The sequence below is a fragment of the Erythrolamprus reginae genome, chromosome 1 (genome assembly GCF_031021105.1).
Source record: "Erythrolamprus reginae isolate rEryReg1 chromosome 1, rEryReg1.hap1, whole genome shotgun sequence".
Classification (NCBI taxonomy): domain Eukaryota; kingdom Metazoa; phylum Chordata; class Lepidosauria; order Squamata; family Dipsadidae; genus Erythrolamprus; species Erythrolamprus reginae.
The window spans coordinates 324,209,723-324,231,321 of NC_091950.1; the positions used below are offsets into that span (position 1 = coordinate 324,209,723).

The 21,599-nt window shown below is 38.5% G+C and overlaps 1 protein-coding gene across 4 annotated transcripts in view; it reads left to right on the forward strand.

Moving 5' to 3' along the window:
* Positions 1–21,599, forward strand: part of TIAM2 (TIAM Rac1 associated GEF 2) — a 183,198-nt gene that overhangs the window by 85,556 nt on the left and 76,043 nt on the right. For 2 of the 4 annotated variants that reach the window (XM_070733750.1, XM_070733752.1), the window contains exons 7-11: positions 2,668–2,853; positions 3,353–3,499; positions 6,902–6,973; positions 18,305–18,472; positions 19,973–20,077. In XM_070733750.1, coding sequence (XP_070589851.1) covers positions 2,668–2,853; positions 3,353–3,499; positions 6,902–6,973; positions 18,305–18,472; positions 19,973–20,077 — 678 coding nt within the window. The remainder of the gene's footprint in view (positions 1–2,667; positions 2,854–3,352; positions 3,500–6,901; positions 6,974–18,304; positions 18,473–19,972; positions 20,078–21,599) is intronic. The other 2 variants (XM_070733751.1, XM_070733753.1) reach the window with 1 other exon arrangement.

A 21,599-nucleotide genomic window follows, 5' to 3' on the forward strand; every position in this document is an offset into this window, starting at 1 on the left:
ACTGGGTTAAAAAAGAAGATGGCAAAGGCAACGAGGCGCTTCTCCCTCTTCCATGGTGGCTGGGCACAAAATCGGAATTTTGTTGTCAGCGTTCTAAATAGCATCTGAGAAATAAACCAGTCCCAGTCCAACTCTCTCAATCAGAGCTTGATTTATTAACAGAACTATGTTAGCTACGCCATTGTCATTCCGATTCTGATCCTTCCCAGAATCCCATCTAGGTTAAGGTTCATCTTACATTCCCCACACCCACAAGTTCATCACGAGAGCCCGTCTGTGTGCAGGGGTTTATCAACTTCCTCTTCTCTTCAGTTGAGGCAGAACAAACGGTGGCCTTGGCTTGGAGAAAGGAATGTTTGGTTGTGTCTAGTAACTTTCCCCTCTGACTACTCACTACCCTTCCATCCCCCCTTGTGTTGTGTCAGAAGGATTGGTACAGAGAACTGGGAAAGGTGGCACCTGGGTGAACAAATGCTTCCTGGAGGTTGTTGTGGCTTGAAGTTATGTTTTTGTTATGAGTATGGCAGTGGTGGGATTCAAATATTTTACTACGGGTTCTATGGGTGTGGCTAGGTGGGCGTGGCAGTGAAGGATACTGTAAAATCTCCATTCCCTCCCCACTCCAGGAGAAGCTTACTGCAAAATCCCCATTTCCTCCCAATCAGCTCGCACTCGGGAGGCAGAGAATAGATGGGGGTGGGGCCAGTGGTGGGTTCTTACCAGTGCGATCCAGAACTCCATATCAGCAGGAACCCACTGATGATGCAATTTTCAGTGATTTCCCCCCCCCGGCATCTCCGTGTCGGAAGTAGCCCTCTTGCCCACCCTCTTCTTAATGCCGACCTTTATTCTTTGTCTGAAGCACACCTGAGAAGCTCCTTCTCAGGAGACACTGGGAAAAAATCTCCAAAAATTGTGTTATTAGTGGGTTCCTACCAGTTGGCACTCTGTTAGCATGTAGCATGGAAAAAGGGGATGGAATGTTAAGAGAGAGCTAATTTTCATATTGGTATGTAAATCAGTTTTTGGCTGCCTGTTGGTGAATCTGCATCAGAGAGAGCAGATGTGTAGAGAAATATAGTATACTGCTAAGTTGTTTATTTGTGTAAATATGAAACCAGTTCAATGAGAAAAGAAGAAATAAAAGCATAAGTTTTATACTGGAGCAATTGTATTGTGTACTCAAATATATATTATAGCACAGTTCTGCTATAAAGGACTCTGCTGGATGAAGTGAAGAAGATCACTTAAAACCATAAATAACATAGAAATCCAACACACCCTAGATCACAATGGTAGCAACCCACCACTGGGTGGTGCCAATCAGAAGTTCTCCAAATTATTCAAAATTTTGCTGAAACCCACCAGTCTGTGGGCATTGGTCTGAAAGGGAGATAGCAGAGGCAGCAAGGCATTTCTGCTTTGGTCATGGCAGCTAGACACAAAACAATTGATGCAGGGAACTGAGAGAGAAGGCAACTGGCCAAACAAATGTTTGATTGGGCAGGTTGGGTGGATGAAGCTTCTCCAGGCCTGGCAAACAGCCTCCGACACGTTTCCTGAGCTGCTTGCCACCCTGCAATGTAGCATTTATATGATGTCTTGCTTTATAACTGCAACAGCAGTCCCAGTCCCAATTGTGGCTATAAGTCAAGAACTAGCTCTATTAGAGAAGATGTTAAGTTGCTGAAATAATTTGTATCTGTCACAATAAAGGGGGACATTATTTATTTAAATATATAATTTGTTTTAAGACATACATTGGCAGGAAAATTTTTCAAGGAAAACAGAAGGACCAGAAATGGAGAGAAAAGTTGTGTTTCCCCAAACTCTCTTACCTAGTAGAAATCTAAGTAAAGAACTAATCTCAGATTTGAACTCTTGATACAAGAAATCTATCAGTTATAGCTTTCCATAGGACTTTTAGCTTGGAGTAGTAAATGTTCTACAGTGTGAGTATTAACAATAGCTAGCTCTATTATTAAAAAAGGTAATAGAGGCATTTCTACCTCCTCCCCCTCTCCCCTCCCCAAAGTAATTTTTATAATTGTCTTGAATCCACCCTTTACGACTGATACATTTCTATGTATTTTCATCTTGCAATTCCAGGTTTCTTCTGACTAGTGATGGGCGAACCCAACGGTGTTTGGGTTCGGCAAGTTCGGACGAACTTTATGCAAAATTCGGCCGAACCCGAACCGAACCCGAACGGGGAATCACAAAGAAATTCTGGGAGCAGAGCTTTGATGTCACCGGCAGGTTGCTAAGGATGCCAAAGTGATCACTTCCTGGATTCCATGGAATCCAGGAAGTGATCACCTTGGTGTCCTTAGCAACCTGCCAGTGACGTCAAAGCTCTGAACACCGAAAACGACCACGAACTTTGCCCGAAGTATGAAAAAATTTCGTGTTCGTGTTCGGCATACCGAACACCACAAAATTCGGTATGGACCCGAATTGTGCGGGTTCAGTTCGCCCATCACTACTTCTGACACAGTATTGATTTTCATGGGGATTTGGAACACAATTTGACTGAATATGTTGGTGAAAAGGATAAACTAATCATGTTTTATGTTGTGCCACGTGTAAATAACTTGGAATCAGAGTTGTACTGTCATCTCTTTTCCACAGTTTGTCTTCTAATACTTCTTTCGTGTTCCTAAACAGATTCAGCAGTGGGAGCAGAATCTGGAAAAATTTAACATGGACCTTTTCAAAATGCGCTGTTACTTAGCCAGTCTGCAAGGCGGAGAACTTCCAAATCCGAAGAGTCTTCTTGCTGCTGCCAGTCGTCCTTCGAAAATGGCCCTTGGAAGACTTGGCCTGTTCTCAGTCTCATCATTTCATGCCCTGGTAAGATGGAAGGAGAACTGGAATATGTGATTGAGGGGCGAGGAGGGCAGGTTAGAGCTATGTCTTTTCATGGTTGAATCAGAGCCTGTTTTTTGGCTATGCAGTCATCCCGCCTCCTCCAGACTGGGATAAAACCGAAAACTTCGATTGGCTGGCCTGGGACAGAGATTTATAACTATCTCCCATGTTAAGAGAAGGGTTTCTGGGAACTTCAGTTGCTGTGTTTATTCTAAATGATAGCAGAATTGCAATCTCCCAAGAACTTGCATGCCCTCTTTTATTTCTCTTCCCCTTGTCTGCTCCAGTAAAAGCATCTTCACCACAGTGAAGATAAGTCACTTGGAATCGTATCTTTTTTCTCCTACTTTATGTGACTGATCTTGATTATGGTCTTGTTGTCTGAGAAGGGATACTTTTGGAGCTCTAGAGTTCAATGCTTGCATCTAACGTTCCCTTCTGTTCTTTTCTATTCCTCTTCTCCCCTATTCTTCCAAATCAGATCTGCTCCAGGGACGAGGCAGCTCTCAGAAAGAGAACATGGTCTCTGTCACAGAGATTGTGGAGCAAGAAAGGTTTGTTCTCCTCCCTGAAGGGACTGGATACCCTTGCAAGAAAGGCAAAGGAGAAGAGACCTTCTATAACCCAGGTAGTTCTCACTTGATTCATATCAATGAACATTTAGACATTTTGCAATCATTCCAATATCTGTTTGATGCTTTGCCAGTGATATCAAGGCTACATAACTTAAATTTTATGGTGTACTAAATCTTCGCAAATAGAACCATTGCAGAAAATCAATAGATTTACATCCGCATATTATGCAAAGTCAGTGTTTTATCAACTGTGATATTTTGACCAAGCCAGAATATTGTAGATTAGGAAGGTAGCAATGACTCGCTAGGTCTGTTCTTGGAGTTTCTTCCCCTTTGCTTAGTAGTATTTGCATTGGATTGCTTGATTGAAATTGAAAGATTTGCCAGTCCCTTGGGCAACTCATAGTTGGAGGTGATATTACTGAGGGAAATTGCTGTCAGAAGGAGAGGCAGGGCCAATTTTAAATTGGAAGTTTAAAACAAACCATGGTTAATGTATTGATCTTTGTGTGACTAAGTATAAACTTTATTAAACTAAAGCATAGTACAGTGTGTAAGCCCAACCATAGGATATAACATTTATAAGCACCAGTGCCAGTTTCCCCTTTAAGAATATTTGTAATATCAGATATATATTTTGGGTGGATTAGAATAGCTAGCTAGCTAGCTAGATAGGATTTCTATGCCACCCCTCTCCAAAGACTAGGATTATATTGAGTAATTTCATAGGCAATTTAAAAAGTGAAGAATATAGAAAAAATGTAACAAATATAAATAGGTGTAGTGATCATGTCATCAAATCTAATGGGGAAAAAATACCATAACTGTAAACTTCTTGGTGAATCAAACTCATCAAAATTGATTAGTCCGTTCTCATTCAAGATAGAAACATATTGCAATGTCAATACATTACTACTGTTGTTAGCCGCCCCGAGTCTACGGAGAGGGGCGGCATACAAATCCAATAAATTATTATTATTATTATTATTATTATTATTATTATTATTATTATTATTACATATTATACTAGTTCAAGATAGTGGACATATTGTAGTAACCAACTGCATAATTGAAAATGATAAGAGAAGCCAAAGATAGTGGGACATGGCTGTTTTGCAAGATGTTTATTTAAAAAGTCACAAGTACATGAATCCATTAGAAGCCATAAACCCAGTTCCATATCTTAAGATGTTTAGCAAGATACTAAAGTGCTGTCAGAATTTATCAGGAAACAACTAATCTATCATTTTTGGTTGCCTCTCACATGTCCCTTATCAAAACTTTGGTTCTTCAAGAACATGAGAAAAGTAACTGCAGCGGTCTATCAGCAGATCACATTTTTTGTGGAATAACAATTCCGTATAAATATACGTCATATGAATTTAGACCTCAGTGTTTATCAGAATTGTGGCATATCTTGGTTAGTACCAACAGTAGTAGACTTCCTCCCTTTCAAATTCACAGAATCAGAGAAGGCAAAATGATGAAGAATTTTGAGCGTAGCTATTTGCTAATGTGGTTAGAGCCTGGAAACCTTATATGTGTGCCACTAAATGTTAGTCATACGCAAAATAAGCAGCCAGCATGGAATTCTCTTGAAAATGGAGCTATGTCTTCTTGACGTGGATTTTCAAGATCAGGATAGGAAAAATAATGACATGTTTGAACTTTGGTGATGGAAAAGACTTGTGAGCCAAGAAAACAAACAAATGGACCATCAAATGAATCAATTGAGAGTTTTCATTCTAGGCACAAATGACCAGCCTCAAATTATGCAACTTTGGACACATTTTGCAAAGATTTTAGCTCTCTAAGGAAGGTTCTAATACTAGGAAAAGGTGAAAAGACAAGACAAGACGAGAATGATGAATAACAAGATACATGGAGTCAGTTTCAGCAGCAATGGGTGCGTTACTGGAAGACCTGAAACACCAAGTTAATTATAGATTGTCATTGAGAAAATCTATATAACAATCATTTGGAGTCAAAAACAATTTGATAGCACATGATCAACCAGTGAAGAAGTTCTGGCCTAACAAGAGAAAACAAACCCTTACTGTTCTGCTGGGCTCTCTGGTAGGAGCCTCCCGAAAATTCAAGGGTACAAATTTCAGACACACACACGTTTGAAAATTAAAAACAATGTTCTTTATCACAAAATTCAAAATAAACTAAGCACTCTTTTTGTATTGCAAAGAGCACTCGTCCCAAAACAACCGTGTAGTCTGTCCAATTTCCCTTAAGCAGTCATTAAGTACTTAGCTAGCAACTGTGAAGAAACTTCACACCCCTTCTTCTTCCATCGAAGTGAGACACACACACATACACACGTTGCTCTGCTTTGGTTTCAAAGGCGTGAAAAATCAACAAAGTCCAGAAAACAGCAACACAGGATTCCTGAAGAACTGTGAACAGATACTCTTCCACAATGGCCAAACCCACACGCTGCTATTTATAGCAGCAGCCCTAATTACTGGAGCCCCACCCAAACACAGGTGGCCTCTCTTATCTCCTGTGATATGTCCTTACTTGGTCTCTTCTACGCATAATTCTGCGCTTGCATGGGTCCAAGACGTCTTCATCCGAATCAATGGAAGATAATGGAGATTGACTGCCTGGGCTGTGTGCCAAGCCCCCCTCTTCCAAGTCACTCCCACCTTCTTCTTCGTCTGAGGAAACTAAACTCTGAACTGACTCTGTCGGCAATAACACAGGCCTATGTTGAAGTTTCCCCTGCATCCACCTCCCCATTCCCTGGGGCAGGAGCTGGGCCAGAGCCAACCACAACACTTACCAACATATTTATTTATTGAATTTATATTGTCAGAAGGGACAACCCTTACCTATATCAGGGGAAGCTGTCGTATATAAACGGAGAATAAAAATCAGGTAATTAAACATTTGCAAATGTTTAAACAGTAGCAAATGTTTTTACCTGATTTTAATTCCCAGTTTATATACAACAGCTTCCCCTGATATAATAATAATAATAATAATAATAATAATAATAATAATAATAATAATAATAATAATAATAACAACAACAGAGTTGGAAGGGAACCTTGGAGGTTTTCTAGTCCAACCCCCTGCTTGGGCAGTCGACCCTTCACTGCTTCAGACAAATGGATATCCAACATCTTCTTAAAAACTTCCAGTGTTGGAGCATTCACAGCTTCTGTTCTACTGATCAATTATTCTAACTGTCAGGAATTTTCTTCTTAGTTCTAAGCTGAGAGAAGCAACATAGGGTGCTACTCCAGTTATCTCTGGGGCAGATGCAGATCTAGAACCTCCTCTTCATGAAGCAGCCAGTACCCCTTGCTAGTAACAGGTAGAAACTTTGGAGTGAATCAACATATACATTTACTTTATTCAGGGCTCTTTGCTTTTTATGCAAGTGAAACAGAATGCTATGGAATGTTTGCATTATGTTAATGTTTGTTTTCTTTAATTAGATTTTTGACTCAACTGGAGGGCATGGAATTCCTGGAACACAGCTACCTCAGAACTGCAGTAATTCTGCTGAGGTAATATAATAAAATGCAACAAATTTAATTTAACTTCCACTTGCTTAATGTGTTTGCAGATGTTATAAATATATGACAAAAAAAAACCAGTTGGGTGGGAGTCCTTTCTTCATTTGGGTTGTAATCAGGCAAAAAATACTTTTCTATACAAGCTTCTACAGCAGGTTGTTAAATACATTATTACATTTCCTGCCACTCACAGTATTGTCGCATTACTTGGTCCCATTCACATTGCTCAAATATTATGGATAGCCACTTGTCTGAAATGGTATAGGGCAGTGATGGCAAACCTATGGCATGGGTGCTACAGGTGGCACATGGAGCCATATTTGCTGGCATGCGAGCTGTTGCCCTAGCTCAGCTCCAATGTCCATGTGTGTGCCAGCCAGCTGATTTTTGGCCCACACACAGGCTCTGGGAGGGCGTTATTGGCTTCCAGAGAGCCTTCAGGGGTGGGGGGTGGGGGTGGGTATTTTTACCCTCCCCCAGCTCCAGGGAAGCCTTTGGAGCCTGGGGAGGGCAAAACAAGAGTCTACTGGGCCCACCAGAAGTTGGAAAACAGGCCATTTCTGGCCTTCAAAGGGCCTCCAGGGGATGGGGGAAACTCTTTTCGTCCTACCCAGGCATTAAATTATGAGGTGGGGCACTTGTGTATGCACAATAGCACTCACTCTTTTGGCACCGAAGGAAAAAAAGGTTTGCCATCACTGGTATAGGGCTTTTTCCCTAAGCAGGGGGTTGGACTAGAAGACCTCCAAGGTCCCTTCCAACTCTGTTATTGTATGTTCTATGTTTTTCCTTTACAGAAGTCATATTCCTATGCTGGAATAAGAGTATTCACTTAAAAAAAAAATCCCCGTAGACTGAATACCGGTCAACAACATTTAATCAGTAAAATATGTGATTTAATACAATTAATCAATCATATATCCCAAACTATTGGGCAGTAATTGTAGGTTGCAGTCTTTTGCTCAGATATAATATAATCCTATCCTTTCCTAATATAATTACAGTGTGTAACTTTCACAGACCACAAACATGAACCATACCTTGTTCATTTTATTTAAAGCCATAGCTTCCTAGAGATTTTTATATCAAGCCCTTGGTTTGTAAACCAGGAATAGAGAAGAAAATATATTCAGTGGATTTATTTTCTTGGCCAAATTCTAAGGTTTGGATGATAGTGGATAACACCAAAGCTCCCTCTAACAACTATAACTTCTGATTAGGAGCCACTTCATCCTGCTCAAAGCATTTAAATCAGTGGCTACTGACTCCTCCCATTGATCTCATTTTCCATTATAGTTCAAAATAAGTGCTGGTTCAGAGCACTTCAACTCCCTATTTTTAGGGTAACGAAGGCTTGGGAAATTGTGACTTCCCAGTAAGAGGACAGATGTATAGCTTTGGGGAAAGGGAAGGTGCTCAACTGACCGATAAGGTCCCACAGAGTTGGCCTTCTCCGGGTCCCGTTGTCTAAACAATGTCGTTTGGCGGGACCCAGGGGAAGAGCCTTCTCTGTGGCGGCCCCGGCCCTCTGGAACCAACTCCCCCCGGAGATTAGAACTGCCCCCACCCTCCCTGTCTTTCGTAAACTACTCAAGACTCATTTATACCGCCAGGCATGGGGAAGTTGAGATAGCTCTTCCCCCTAGGCCATTACAAGTTATGCATGGTATGTTTGTGTGTATGTTTGGTTTTATAATAGGGGTTTTTAGTTGTTTTTTATTATTGGATTGTACATGTTGTGTTTATTATTGTTGTTAGCCGCCCCAAGTCTGCGGAGAGGGGCGGCATACAAATCCAATAAATTATTATTATTATTATTATTATTATTATTATTATTATTATTATTATTTCAGATCAAAACAAATATTGTTGCTAGAAATCTTAATAAGTAAATGCTTCAATGACATCATAAATCAGTAGTTGCCAACATTTTCTTCTCTGATTTCCTAGATTCTCATGCAAATCTCAAAATTCTTGTAAAAAATTCAGGACTTTAACATAGAAACTTAAATGAGGCCCTTTTTAAGAACGCACCTAGTTCAGGGGTGAAATGATTCCGGTTCGCTCGTGCCTGTCAGTCATATGAGAGCCAGTCATGAAGGAAGTGCAAGGCTCCGCTCACCTACTCGGACACCGCCATTTGGGTTCCTTCACTCTCTGTGCATGCGCAAACCATTCTGTGCATGCACAGAGGATAAAAGAACCCAAATGGCGGCGTCTGGGCAGGTGGGTGGAGCCTCACGTTCCCTTTGTGACCGGCTCTCAGATGACTGACAGGTACGAGTGAACCGGAAGCATTTCACCCTTGTCTTGGTTACCTGAGAGTATCATGTTACTGATATGTTGGTGTTCTGGTCTACCATTTTATTCTAAGCTTGGTTTGAGTCTGTTAGAGGCCTTCCCCTTCCCAAGATTAGAAATACCCTTTGTGTAAAGGGTATCCAGTGCTTTGGTTACATTAAACTACATTAAAAAAAATAAAAATAAAAACTACCAGTTTATTATTTATTATTTATTACTGCGACTTGTAGGCTGCCCAACTGTTTGCGGATTCTGGGTGGCGGAAGGGTTGATACTACATATACGGATAGTCCTTGACGTACAACCACAATGTAGCCCAAAATTTCTTTTGCTATGTGAGAAATTAGTTAAATGAGTTTTGCCCCATTTTTTATTTTTCTTGCCACATTTGTTAAGTGAATTGCTACAGTTGTTTAGTAACACAGTTTAATGAGGGACCCTGCCTTCCCCATTGACTTTGTTTGTTGGAAGGTTACAAAAGGTGATCACGTGACCTCTGGGCCCTGCAAGCATCGTAAATATGCATGAGTTGTCTTTTTTTTTTTTTTTAATAATTTTATTTATTGATTTTTAACAATTTAAAATCACACAACATAAAACAGTGCATAGTGAAATGTGAATTGTGCCCATCACCCCGACATACACACATTCCCCACCACCAAATTGGGGGTATTTCTTTTTTAATCCACTTAACCCAAGAGCAATATATCTGTCTACATATTATAGAGTGATTCTAGTTTATTTCTTGTAGCTTGGTCTCGGATTCTGCTCGTCATATATCGTCTTACCTTGTCCCACCGTCCAATCAGCTGTCCCAAATCAGTTTCATTATCCAAATTTATCCTTTTTTCCATAATTTCAAATTGAATATGATCCACCATGTACCTATACCAATTTTGCATTGTCCATTTTGTCGCATCCTTCCAACCCAAAACTATTACTGCCTGAGCACTTTCTATTGCTGCTTTTTTTATTTCTCTAAATTCTCCCATCGCATTGCTTTTTACTAATACTGCCATTTCCTTAGTGATTGTCCATTGTATATTTAACATTCCATTGATATCCTCTTTCACTTTTTGCCAAAATTCCTGCACTATCGGGCATTCCCAAAACATATGCATAAACACTCCTTTATCTTGACAACCATGCCAACAATTCCCCCTAACATTCTGCTGAAAATGTGCAAATTGAACGGGAGTAAAATACCACTTATGTAATATTTTCCTTCTCATTTCCCTAATTCTTGTATTTTTAATTTTCCTTATATCTTCTACTATATTTTCCATTTCTTGTACCTCTACTAATATCTCATTTTGCCACCATTTAGTCAATCCATCAATCGTGTCCCCATCTGACTGTACTAGCAGTTTGTATATATTAGTTGCTTGCGCCTTTATCCCCTCACTTTTTTCTCTTATTATTTTCTCTAACCCTGTCTCCTCCCGCCATAATACTTCTTTATTCTCCCTTTCATTTAGATATTTACATATTGCATTTATTTGTAGCCACCTTCCCTTACCTAACCACCATTCTATGCGATTTCTACTTGGCCTGCCATCCTTCTCGTATAACTGTTCTATCTTAGTTATCCCTCTTCCCTTCAACTCTCCTATAACCCTGTTTAAGTTAATTTCGTTTTCTCTATTTATTACATAAAGCGATGACAGTTTAGATTTATATAATCCTATTTTCCCTTGCCATTTTTTCCAAATTTCCATAGTCCCTTTCATTGGGCCTATTAATTTTCCTATATCTCTCCTATTCCACTTCCTAAAAATTAATTCTCTATTATTCATCCCGTTTATCTGTTTTTCCAATTTCGCCCATTTATTTTCACTTAATTGCAACTCCATTAACCTTTCCATTTGAAAAGCTTCCCTATACAGCTCCAAACATGGAACACCCCATCCCCCCTCTTTTTCATTCGCAATTAACCACTTTTTTCTTATTCTTAGTCTCTTATCTTCTTCAATCCAATAATTTAATTTTTTGTCCCACTCTTTAACCTTACATACCGATAACCCCCCCGACAGCACCTGAAATAGGTACATCATCTTGGGAGCTATCATCATTTTTAAAGCTCTTATTTTGGAGAGTCTCCTTAGCTTTTTATCTTTCCAGCTCCTCATCTGTTTCAACATTTTCCTCCATGTTATTCTATAATTAATCTCTTCCATTTTCACTGGGTTTTTTAATAACCAAATTCCCAAATATTTTATTTTTTTAAGTCCTAATTTCAACCCTGATTCTTTCCTAATTTCTATCTGTTCTCTCGGATCTGTATTTAAACACATAATCTCTGATTTTTCCATATTAACCGACAGTCCCGATTCCTGCTTAAACTCTTGTAAAATATTTATTATACCTTTAATCATCTCCATCGGGGTCTGGGTCAATATAATTGCATCATCTGCAAATAAATTTATTTTCATTTCTAATTTCCCTATTCTATATCCTGCCCAAGTGTTATCTTGTCTTATCTTATTAGCTAAGATCTCTATTGCTATTACGAATAATTTTGGAGACAGAGGGCATCCCTGCTTGGTGCCGTTTAATATTTTAATACTCTGCGTTCTTTGTCCATTCACTCTTATATATGCTTCATTTCCTTTATAAATCTCTTTTATAGTTTCACAAAATTTTTCCCCCATATTTAATTTGTTACATAATTTATATAAATAACTATGGTTAACTTTATCGAACGCTTTATAAACATCTAATTTCAAAATTCCCAATTTCCTTTTAGTAGCGGTAGCATGGTGCATCACATTCATTACATTTCTAATTGGTTCACTTATTTTCCTTCCCTTCACGAATCCATATTGATCCTCTTCAATTATTTTTGGTAAAATATTTTCTAATCTATTTGCCAGTATTTTCATAAATATTTTATAATCCTGATTTGCCAAACTGATCGGACGGTAAGACCCAGGCTCTCTTAAATCTCGACCCATCTTCGGAATGGTAACAATTTCTGAAAGCTTCCATGTCTGCGGGATATCACGATTTGACAATATATTATTAAACAATTTCCCCAAATGCGGCAGCAAAACATTCACATAAGTTTTATAAAATTCCCCTGTAAACCCATCTGGGCCCGGTGCTTTGGCTTGTTTTAACCCTTTAATTACTCTAGCAATTTCATCTTGTGTAATTTCTGCATTCAAAATTTGTTTGTCTTCTTCACTTACTATTTTCCCAACCTTGAGGACTTCTATCTTCACTTGCTCCTCTTTATACAAATCTTCATAATATTTCCTCATTATCTCCTCTAACTGGTCATTACCATATCTAACCACTCCACTGGTGTCCCTCAATGCTAAAATACATGATTTTTCTTTCCTCTTCTTCAGATATCTCGCCATTTGCTGCATTGATCTTGTCCCCCAACTCTGTATTTTTTGTCGCATCGCCATTCTCATCTTATTCCATTTAATCTCATCATACACCATCAACTGTTTCTTTTTCAATTTCAGTAAACTATTCCAATCTCTACTTTTCGTCATTCTTAACTGCTCTTGTATCAAATCTATTTCCCTTATCTTCCTTTCCCTCTCTCTACCCCACCTCTTCCTAATATCTGCTTCCATACATATGCATTGTCCCCTCATGAAGGCCTTACATGCATCCCATACAATTGATTGTTTAATACCACCCACATCATTAATTCTAAAATATTCTGATAACTCTGTTTGCAATTTCTCTTTATCTTGTTCCCTAGCAGTTACAACTGCATTATATCTCCAAATTTTTTGATTTCGTTCCTGACCTATTTCCAATTCTGCCAATAGTGGGGCATGATCTGATATCCATATACTTTTAATGTCTACTTTTTTAACTTGTATATTACCTCCCCTGTTCATTAATATGTAGTCTATGCAGCTAAATGTGTGATATCTTGCTGAATAATATGTAGCTCTGTTTAAAATATCTGCATGTAGATCCACCATATTAAGTCTATTTAAATGTAACATCCTGCTATTTGCATTCCCATTTGTTAATTGCATATTAAAATCTCCTGCCAAAAAAGTTGAGCCCTCCTTAAAATTGTCTAACTTCTTCTTAGTATTTATTATAAATTGTTTTGTTTTCCCATTTGGGGCATAAATTGCTGCTAATGTCAACTTCTTTTGATTTATTTTCCCTTTAACAAATATCCACCTTCCTTCTCTGTCTTTCTGAATTCCCACCTCTTCAAAATTAACCCTCTGATGAATCAGAATCGCTGTGCCTCGACTATTTTGCGTTCCTCTTGACTCAAACACCCATTTCCAATTTCTATCATTAATCAAGTTATCCCTTCCTCCCCTTCTTTTATGTGTTTCTGTCAAAATCATAATATCCACCTTATATTGCTTAGCCATCCTTAATATCCTAAAACGTTTCAAATCCGATCCCAAACCATTCACATTTAAAACCATTATCTTACACTCCGTCATAATATACCAAAAACACCCTTTTCCCCTCTTGTTTTGCCCTTGGTTTATATTTTTCCCTTTTCTTTACCCCTATTACCCCCCCCCCCAACGTGCCTCCCCCTGTGCTCCCCCCACTGAGAGGGGAGAAGACAAGAAAAAACCTTGCCCATACCTGAGGCACATTTTCTGGATTGCGTTCCCACTCAAACTAGCTCCTCTTTCAACCCTTTTTAATTTTATAAAAGAGAAAACTTCTCCCCCCCTCCTTTCTCCTTTAAATAATTCCTTCTTTAATTTCTTCTTTAATTTTAAATTCTTAAACCCCCTTTTTCTCCCCCTTAGACTTCCCCCACTGAATGACAGATATACAGGAATCCCAAGGCATCTCCAAGAAAAATAATAATAATAACAACAACAATAATAGTAATAGTAATAGTAATAATTCTTTTCCTTTTCCTTTCCCCCCCCCCCCCCACAACAAGACAAGGGACCAAACACCATCACTTTCTGGCTCTCTTCTCACGCTGAGCCCGTGTTCTTCTCTGCTCCTTTCTGATGGCCTCCACCTGCCCGCTTAACTCCTTCAGCTGCTCTTCCCTTCGTCTTTCCTCCTCATCAGGGGTACTCCGACCGTCAAAAGCCTCTTCTTCTTCATATGCTAGTGCTCCAGTTTCATCAAACTTAATCCCCAGTTGATCCAGCAAAGCCTTTCCCTCCTCCAATGAGCATGCTCTGTACATTTTATTGTCCTGGAACACCAAGATGGCCACTGGATAGCCCCAGCTAAATCTGGTTCCACTTTGATATAGCCGGCTTGCAATTGGTTTCAACACAGCTCTCGCTCTCAGGGTTTCCCAGGAAAGATCCCTCAGAACCCTTATCTCATTTCCGTCTTGTTTAAGGCTCGTAGAAGTCTTCAAAGTTTTATAAATCATCTCTGCTTTTTTTTCACTAAGGAAAGCGATGATCACATCTCTCTGTCTGCCGTCTCTCCTGGGGGCTGCCCAATGAACCCGTAACAGCTCCTCCACGCTGACCTCCACGCCTGTCTGTTTATTTAGCCAAGCACAGACAGCTTCTGTTAACTTAAATTCAGAGGGCAAATCCATTCTGAACCCTCGTAAACGCAAATTCCTCCTTCTCTGTCTGTCCTCCAAATTTGCGATTCTGTCATTTATTTGTCTTATTTTTCCATCGTAATCCATCACTTGTTTCTCAACTTTCAGTATCTTTCCAGCAGAAGAATCCCCTTCCTTTTTAATTTGTTTAACTTCTAAATCCATCTGTTCCATTTTATTCTCAACTTTGTTGAATCTCTGTTCAAACCCGCTACAAATCTCCAGAAGTTTATCTAACTTCTGCTCAATGTTAGCCAGACTAGAGAGGTCTTTCCCTCCCTCCGCCATTTTAAGATTTATTGTACTCACTTATCACTTCCTTGTTACAGCGAAAGCGCCTCCGTCTTTGCTTGAAATCATAAATCTTCAAACTCACTTTGATGCCGACAGATTCTTGTTTCTTCCTATATTTTTCTAAGGAAGATTTATAGTCTTTTTAAGAGGGAGAAAACTCTTTACATTTTATCTTTGTTCGGAGCCAGAGGTGAAATGCCTAGAAAGCAATTCGGCACATGCGCAATCCCCGTAAATATGCATGAGTTGTCAAGCATTCAAATGTCGTCTGGCGGGACCCAGGGGAAAAGCCTTCTCTGTGGCGGCCCCGACCCTCTGGAATCAACTCCTCCTGGAGATTAGGACTGCCCCCACCCTCCTTGCCTTTCGCAAACTCCTCAAATCCCACTTCTGTCATCAGGCATGGGGAAATTGATTCCCCTGGGCCATTTCCGCTTTATATATGGTCTGTATGAGATGTATGATTGTTTTTTTATATTAAGGGTTTTAAATTTGTTTTAATCATTGGATTTGTATTGTTTCTTGTTGTGAGCAGCTCCAAGTCAATCAAATCAATCAATCAATCAATCAAATAAATAAATAAATAAATAAATAAATAAATGAAGTCACTTTTTTCAGTGTAACAGCCACTAAATTTACTATTGAAAGTCGAAGACTACCTCTATTTTTTTTTAAATTATATTTCCTCGTAAGTAAAAGTATTTTAAATATAAGTCCTCTGTATCCAAAGTTCTATTGCTATGGGATATGACGGCATTGCTTTATGCAAGATGGACAAGTGTGCATTTAAAATGGTCCCATTGAAAGTATCTTCGCTGTTAACATGCTTGCTTGTATGGTCTTGCTTCTAAGGACAGTAAGAAAATACATCGATTGTGAAAATACTTTGATGTGAAGCCAAATTTGTGGCACTTGCTTCACTGAATTAGCCCCAATCTTATGTCTGCTAAATGAATAAACCATGGCATTCCAGCTGTAGAAGTACTTAAATGAATTAAATAGCTGTATATAGAGGAGCTGCTGCAGGCTTCATAATGCCTCATTCATTTACTCAAAGAAATGATTAATTGTAGCTTGCTAAACCACTCGCCATTTCCTGATGGTTTTAGTGAAGCACACAGGTTTTCTGAGGTGTTTCATATAAAAATGGAGACAAAGACAGGAAAGTTATGAAGCAACCAGCTGCTTTTCAAGCAAAATGTCGTGCACATTACAGAGTTGGCATAAATTGCTGGAAAACTCAATGTGTTGTCAGAACTTTGTGGAATAAATGAATGAAGTATTGTGATATTAGTTACAGAGCAGAGCTAACTGAGAGGAGAAGTCTAGCCACTTAGTTTTAAAGTTGGAAAATATAAATCGAACTTGAACTTAATCAGCCTTTCTTCCTTTTAAAAATTATGTGGATTTTTGTTTCTACCACAATTTTTTTAAAACAATATTTCTAATCTTGGCAAACCTAATACTATTTGGGCAGATGTTGTATGAATATTAAGAGGGTCACTTTGGTGTAGTGGTTAAGGCCTCAGGCTAGAAACTCCTAGTTGCACCTTGGGCAAAAAGCAAACTGGGTGATCTTAGCGCCAGTCACTTTCTGAAATCCCTAGAACAGTGATAGCGAACCTATGACACACATGCCATATCTGAGGGCATGTGAGGTGTTGCCCTGTCAGCTCCAGGGTGCTTTTTTTAAATTTTTGGGCTTCTTTTTGGCCGTTTTCGCTCTCTCCGGTGAGGCCTATGCACATATATGGAGGGGGCAGCTAATTGGATTAGAAGTGAAACATCTTAAACATCGTAAACTGCTCAAGACTCACTTATACCGCCAGGCATGGGGGAGTTGAGACACCTTTCCCCCAGGCTTTTTATATTTTGTTTCATGTCTCGTATGAATGTGCTGTTTGGGTTTTTTTAAAAAAATATGATAGGGTTTTATAGGCTTCTTTTAATATTAGATTTGTTTTGCTATAATATTGTTTTTATTGTTGTTGTGAGCCGCTCCGAGTCTTCGGAGAGGGGCGGCATACAAATCTAATAAATAATAATAATAATAATAATAATAATAATAATAATAATAATAATAATAATCTTCAAGGAAAAACAAAGAAAGTCCAGTTGTTTCTTGAAAAAGCACCTTTGGGACAATCATGACTCGGCTGACTGTGACAACCTCCATAGACACCCATGAATGAATTTTTGCTGACTTTTGAATGTGAGGGAAAAAGAAATGTAAACTCATGTGGGTGCACCATAACTTCATAGTACAGTATTCTGTATGAGTGATGTTGATCTACACTGCCCTCTGTTGATGAAAGTTCTGAATTAAACTTTAAGCTAATATCAAATCAACTTTATGCCTCTGTATGTATGTATATATATAGGAACACAAACACAAATAAATAGCAAATTTCATTTTAAAAAGAATGGCTTATGAAAATAATTATGAGAAACTGAAAGCAAACCAACAATAGCAATTTCTTCAAGGTCAAGTAGCCAATTGCTCCTGGTTCGCTCGTGCCTGTTGGTCATAGGAGAGCCGGTTGTGAAGGGAGTGTGAGGCTCCACCCACTTGCTCAGACGCCATTTTGGTTTTTTTACCTTCTGCACATGTGCAAAGCCTCCTGTGTATGCACAGAGGGTAAAAGAATCCAAATGGCGGTGTCCGGGCAGGTAGGCAGAGCTTCACACTCCCTTTGTGATGGGCTCTTCTACGACCGACAGGCACTAGTGCAGTGTTTCCCAACCTTGGCAACTTGAAGATATTTGGACTTCAACTCCCAGAATTCTCCAGCCAGCGAATGCTGGTTGGCGAATTCTGGGAGTTGAAGTCCAAATATCTTCAAGTTGCCAAGGTTGGGAAACACTGCACTAATGAACCAGGAGCATGTCACACCTGAAATTTCAATGGTTTGCTTATCTGGTAGGAATAGCAATGAAAGTTATGTTGCTTTTTTCATTCTATTCCATCTTAATAAAGGTCTTCATTTTTATTTAAAATTGATTAGAAAACATTTTAAAATACTGATGCAAAAATATTGAAAGTCTGCTACAAATACTTCATTTATAATTATATTCTTTACTCAAATCTATAAATAAACCACAAATAAAGACATCGTGATCTGAAATGTGTTTTTTCATACTTTATTATTTAAAAGAATATTTGCTAAACTCTGTATATTTTTTTCTCTTAGCAGAAAGTAGATGAATTTCTAAATGTTTACTACTCAGCTCCAGAAAATGCTTCAAAAGAAAATATCTGGGATATCCAGTCATTCGTTCGGTATCCTGATGGTGAAGGAGTAATGTTAACCCTAAAGCCAAGTCACAAAATAAACGATGTATTAATCCTGGCTTGCAAGGTACATTGTTCTACATCTTAATATTATCATGTAATTGCACCCATTTCCCTTAAGTATAAAATTAAGCAAGCAAAATATGAGTAATTTAAAATTTAAGTATCTTTAAACAATATTTAATAATCTAATTGGTTTTGATGTAGAAAAAAATAAACCATTCATCCATTCATTCTACTATACCATCCCACTCCAATTGACTCTAGTGGCTCAAATAAAGTCAACACAATAAAAAAAATCTAATCACCTTTAAAAAAATCCAACACAATCCTAAGATGCATCAACAGGGGAATACACTCCAAGACCAGGGAAATCCTAATACCACTCTACTACGCCCTGGTCCGACCACACCTGGAGTACTGTATTCAGTTCTGGTCACCACACTTCAAAAGAGATATTGAAACTCTGGAGAAGGTGCAAAAAAGAGCAACCAAGATGATTAAGGGATTGGAAACCAAGACTTACGAAGAGAGACTGAGGGAACTTGGAATGGATAGCCTAGAGAAAAGGAGGGCCAGAGCAGACATGATAGCAGTCTACAAGTATAAGAGGGGATGTCACAGAGAGGAGGGGATCACTTTATTCTTCAGGGCACCAGAGGGGCAGATGAGGAACAATGGCTGGAAGCTGACCAAGGAGAGATTCAACATGGAGATAAGGAGGAACTTCCTGATGGTCAGAGCGATCAACTAATGGAACAACCTACCAGCGGACGTTGTGAACTCCAACACTCTGGACATTTTAAAGAGAAGATTGAACTGCCACTTGACTGGTGTACTATAGGGCTCCTGCTTGGGCAGGGGGTTGAACTTGATGGCCTTCATGGTCCCTTTCAACTCTAACAATAAATAAATAAATAAAATAAACCCCAATAACCCCCTGTAATCCAGATAAAATAAACAATGAATAAGATGGTAAAACTGGCCAACAGCAACATATTGCAACCACCTTGTCCTAAAAACTGGGAGAAAAGTATTAACCTTATCCCTGTATCCTAGAGATAGTTTTTCTGATAATAATCTATCCATTAAGACCCCAGAGTGGATTTTTAAACTCAGTTTTTATCACTTGACCTTAACAGGCAACTGTAAGATATCATAAATGACCACTAGGTGGCAAGAGAATCTCAGAGACAAATGGAAAAGTTCTGTGAATGAAAATCACCTTTAAAAAATAGTAATTGTTTGTGGAATGTACTTACATAACACACTATTGATCTTTAACCAGCATGTTACCTATGATGACATTTTGGGGTTGTTGTTTGAAATAGCATGAGAAATGGTAGTGGGGATTTAAAAAATATTAGAAACTCTTGGTTACTAAAAGCAACAGAATTGCACTGATATGTAAACCACACGATTTATTTATGAAGATGCGTATTATTATTTTAGAAAGTGACACATTTAAGACTGAAGGAAAGTTGAACTGTATATCTGTATCTGCTGTGATTAATATTTGTACAAATAGTTCCTAAATGATATATCCCCCCCCTTCCCTGTCTTTTAGATTAAGCAAATGGATCCAAGACATTATGGCTTACAACTCAGAAGGTTTATTGGCGAAAACACTGAACACTGTATCCCCGAAATGTATGAATATATTCAAGACCAGGTAAGTGCACGGGCTCAAGAATGATCAGAATCTTTATTTGAGAGATGATAATTTTTTTAAAAAAAATTCTACAGAAAATATGACAAAAATTTGCAGGATTGTGTAGCTGGACAGAACAACATGTGCAATATTTTGTGAACTATCCACCTTAGAATAAGAGACACCTAAGGAATATAACTTGCCAAGGACGGTATAATCTTTAACCCCAAGAAATGAACAAAAGCTTCTTAATGGAGCAATCTCCTTATAGCCAAAATGGAATTAGACACAAATAACTTCTCTATGAGATGGCAAAAAACATTAGAATCCTGGTCTTTCAATATTGGTTGCAGGTAAATGCTTGAAATAGCCCTCTCCAATTTGGTGACATTCCAGTGTATTGGACTATGTCTGAAGAGAATGAGCAAAAACAAAGCTAATACAGATTGCCTGAGCAGACTGCTATGCAATCCAGATTACATATCAATCTGGATATGTAAAATTTAGCCCAAGCTGTACTTGATGTAAAAGAACAGGTTGCTAAAAATTAGATGCGAGTTGTTTTAGGAACATTCTTTTTCATCTGGAAAATCACACATAGTCTTTATTTGGCATTGCAAAAGCTGTACTGAATATCTTATTTTTTGGAGTATAAGACATACCAGTGTATAAAATTCATTTTAATTTTGGGAGGGCACAAGAAAAAAACCATTCTGGGCATTTAACTGGAATGGGTGAGGTGGGGGACACAAGAGCCACAGAGATTCACTATTCCCCTGCCTGATTCTTCAAATCGGGTTTCTTGATATCTTAATTTGGAGATTTTTATTTATTGATTTTGGGGGAGATGTGTGCTGAACTGCTGGGCTGTACCGGAAGACCCAAGTTATTTCAATATCTTGATTACTATTTCAGGCTTTGTGTACTCTGGTCAGTCACTTTCCTCCCTGGTTGAAAAAATGGGGTGAACGGAGATCAAAAAAGAGCATCATGTTTTGGGGGGGCGGGAAGTACTGGTTGCATGCTTCGTTTTTGGAAAATATTTTAATCTTTCTAATCTTTCCCAAAATGGGGCGTGCAACTGGTGCTGTCTGCTGCCCGAAACGTGATGCTCTTTTTAAAAAAAATTAAGTTTATTAAATAACAAGGGGTAAGTGGGGAGGGGGAGAAGGGGTACATAGGAACAAAAGGGTAGAGGTATTTGTTATATGATATTACATTTCAAAGTGTATATCTTACATTGTAACAAAAATTCACTGTTTTGATGGTTGGTATTTGTATCTTATTACTATTAATAATCCATTTATCTATCTTATCATGTTAATTGAAACGTATAAGAATAATAAATGATAGTAAACAGAGTAAAAAAAATTATTTTGTAAGAAGGTAAATATGAGAGTAAGATTAAGGTTATATAATATAATTAGGAAAAAAGACATGCCCCATTTTTGGAGGAAAGTGTTTTCAGACTGTAGTGCTGGTCGGAACAAACTATCTCCTGAATTGTGATGCTCTTTTTTTTTGCCTCTGCATGCTCTGTTTT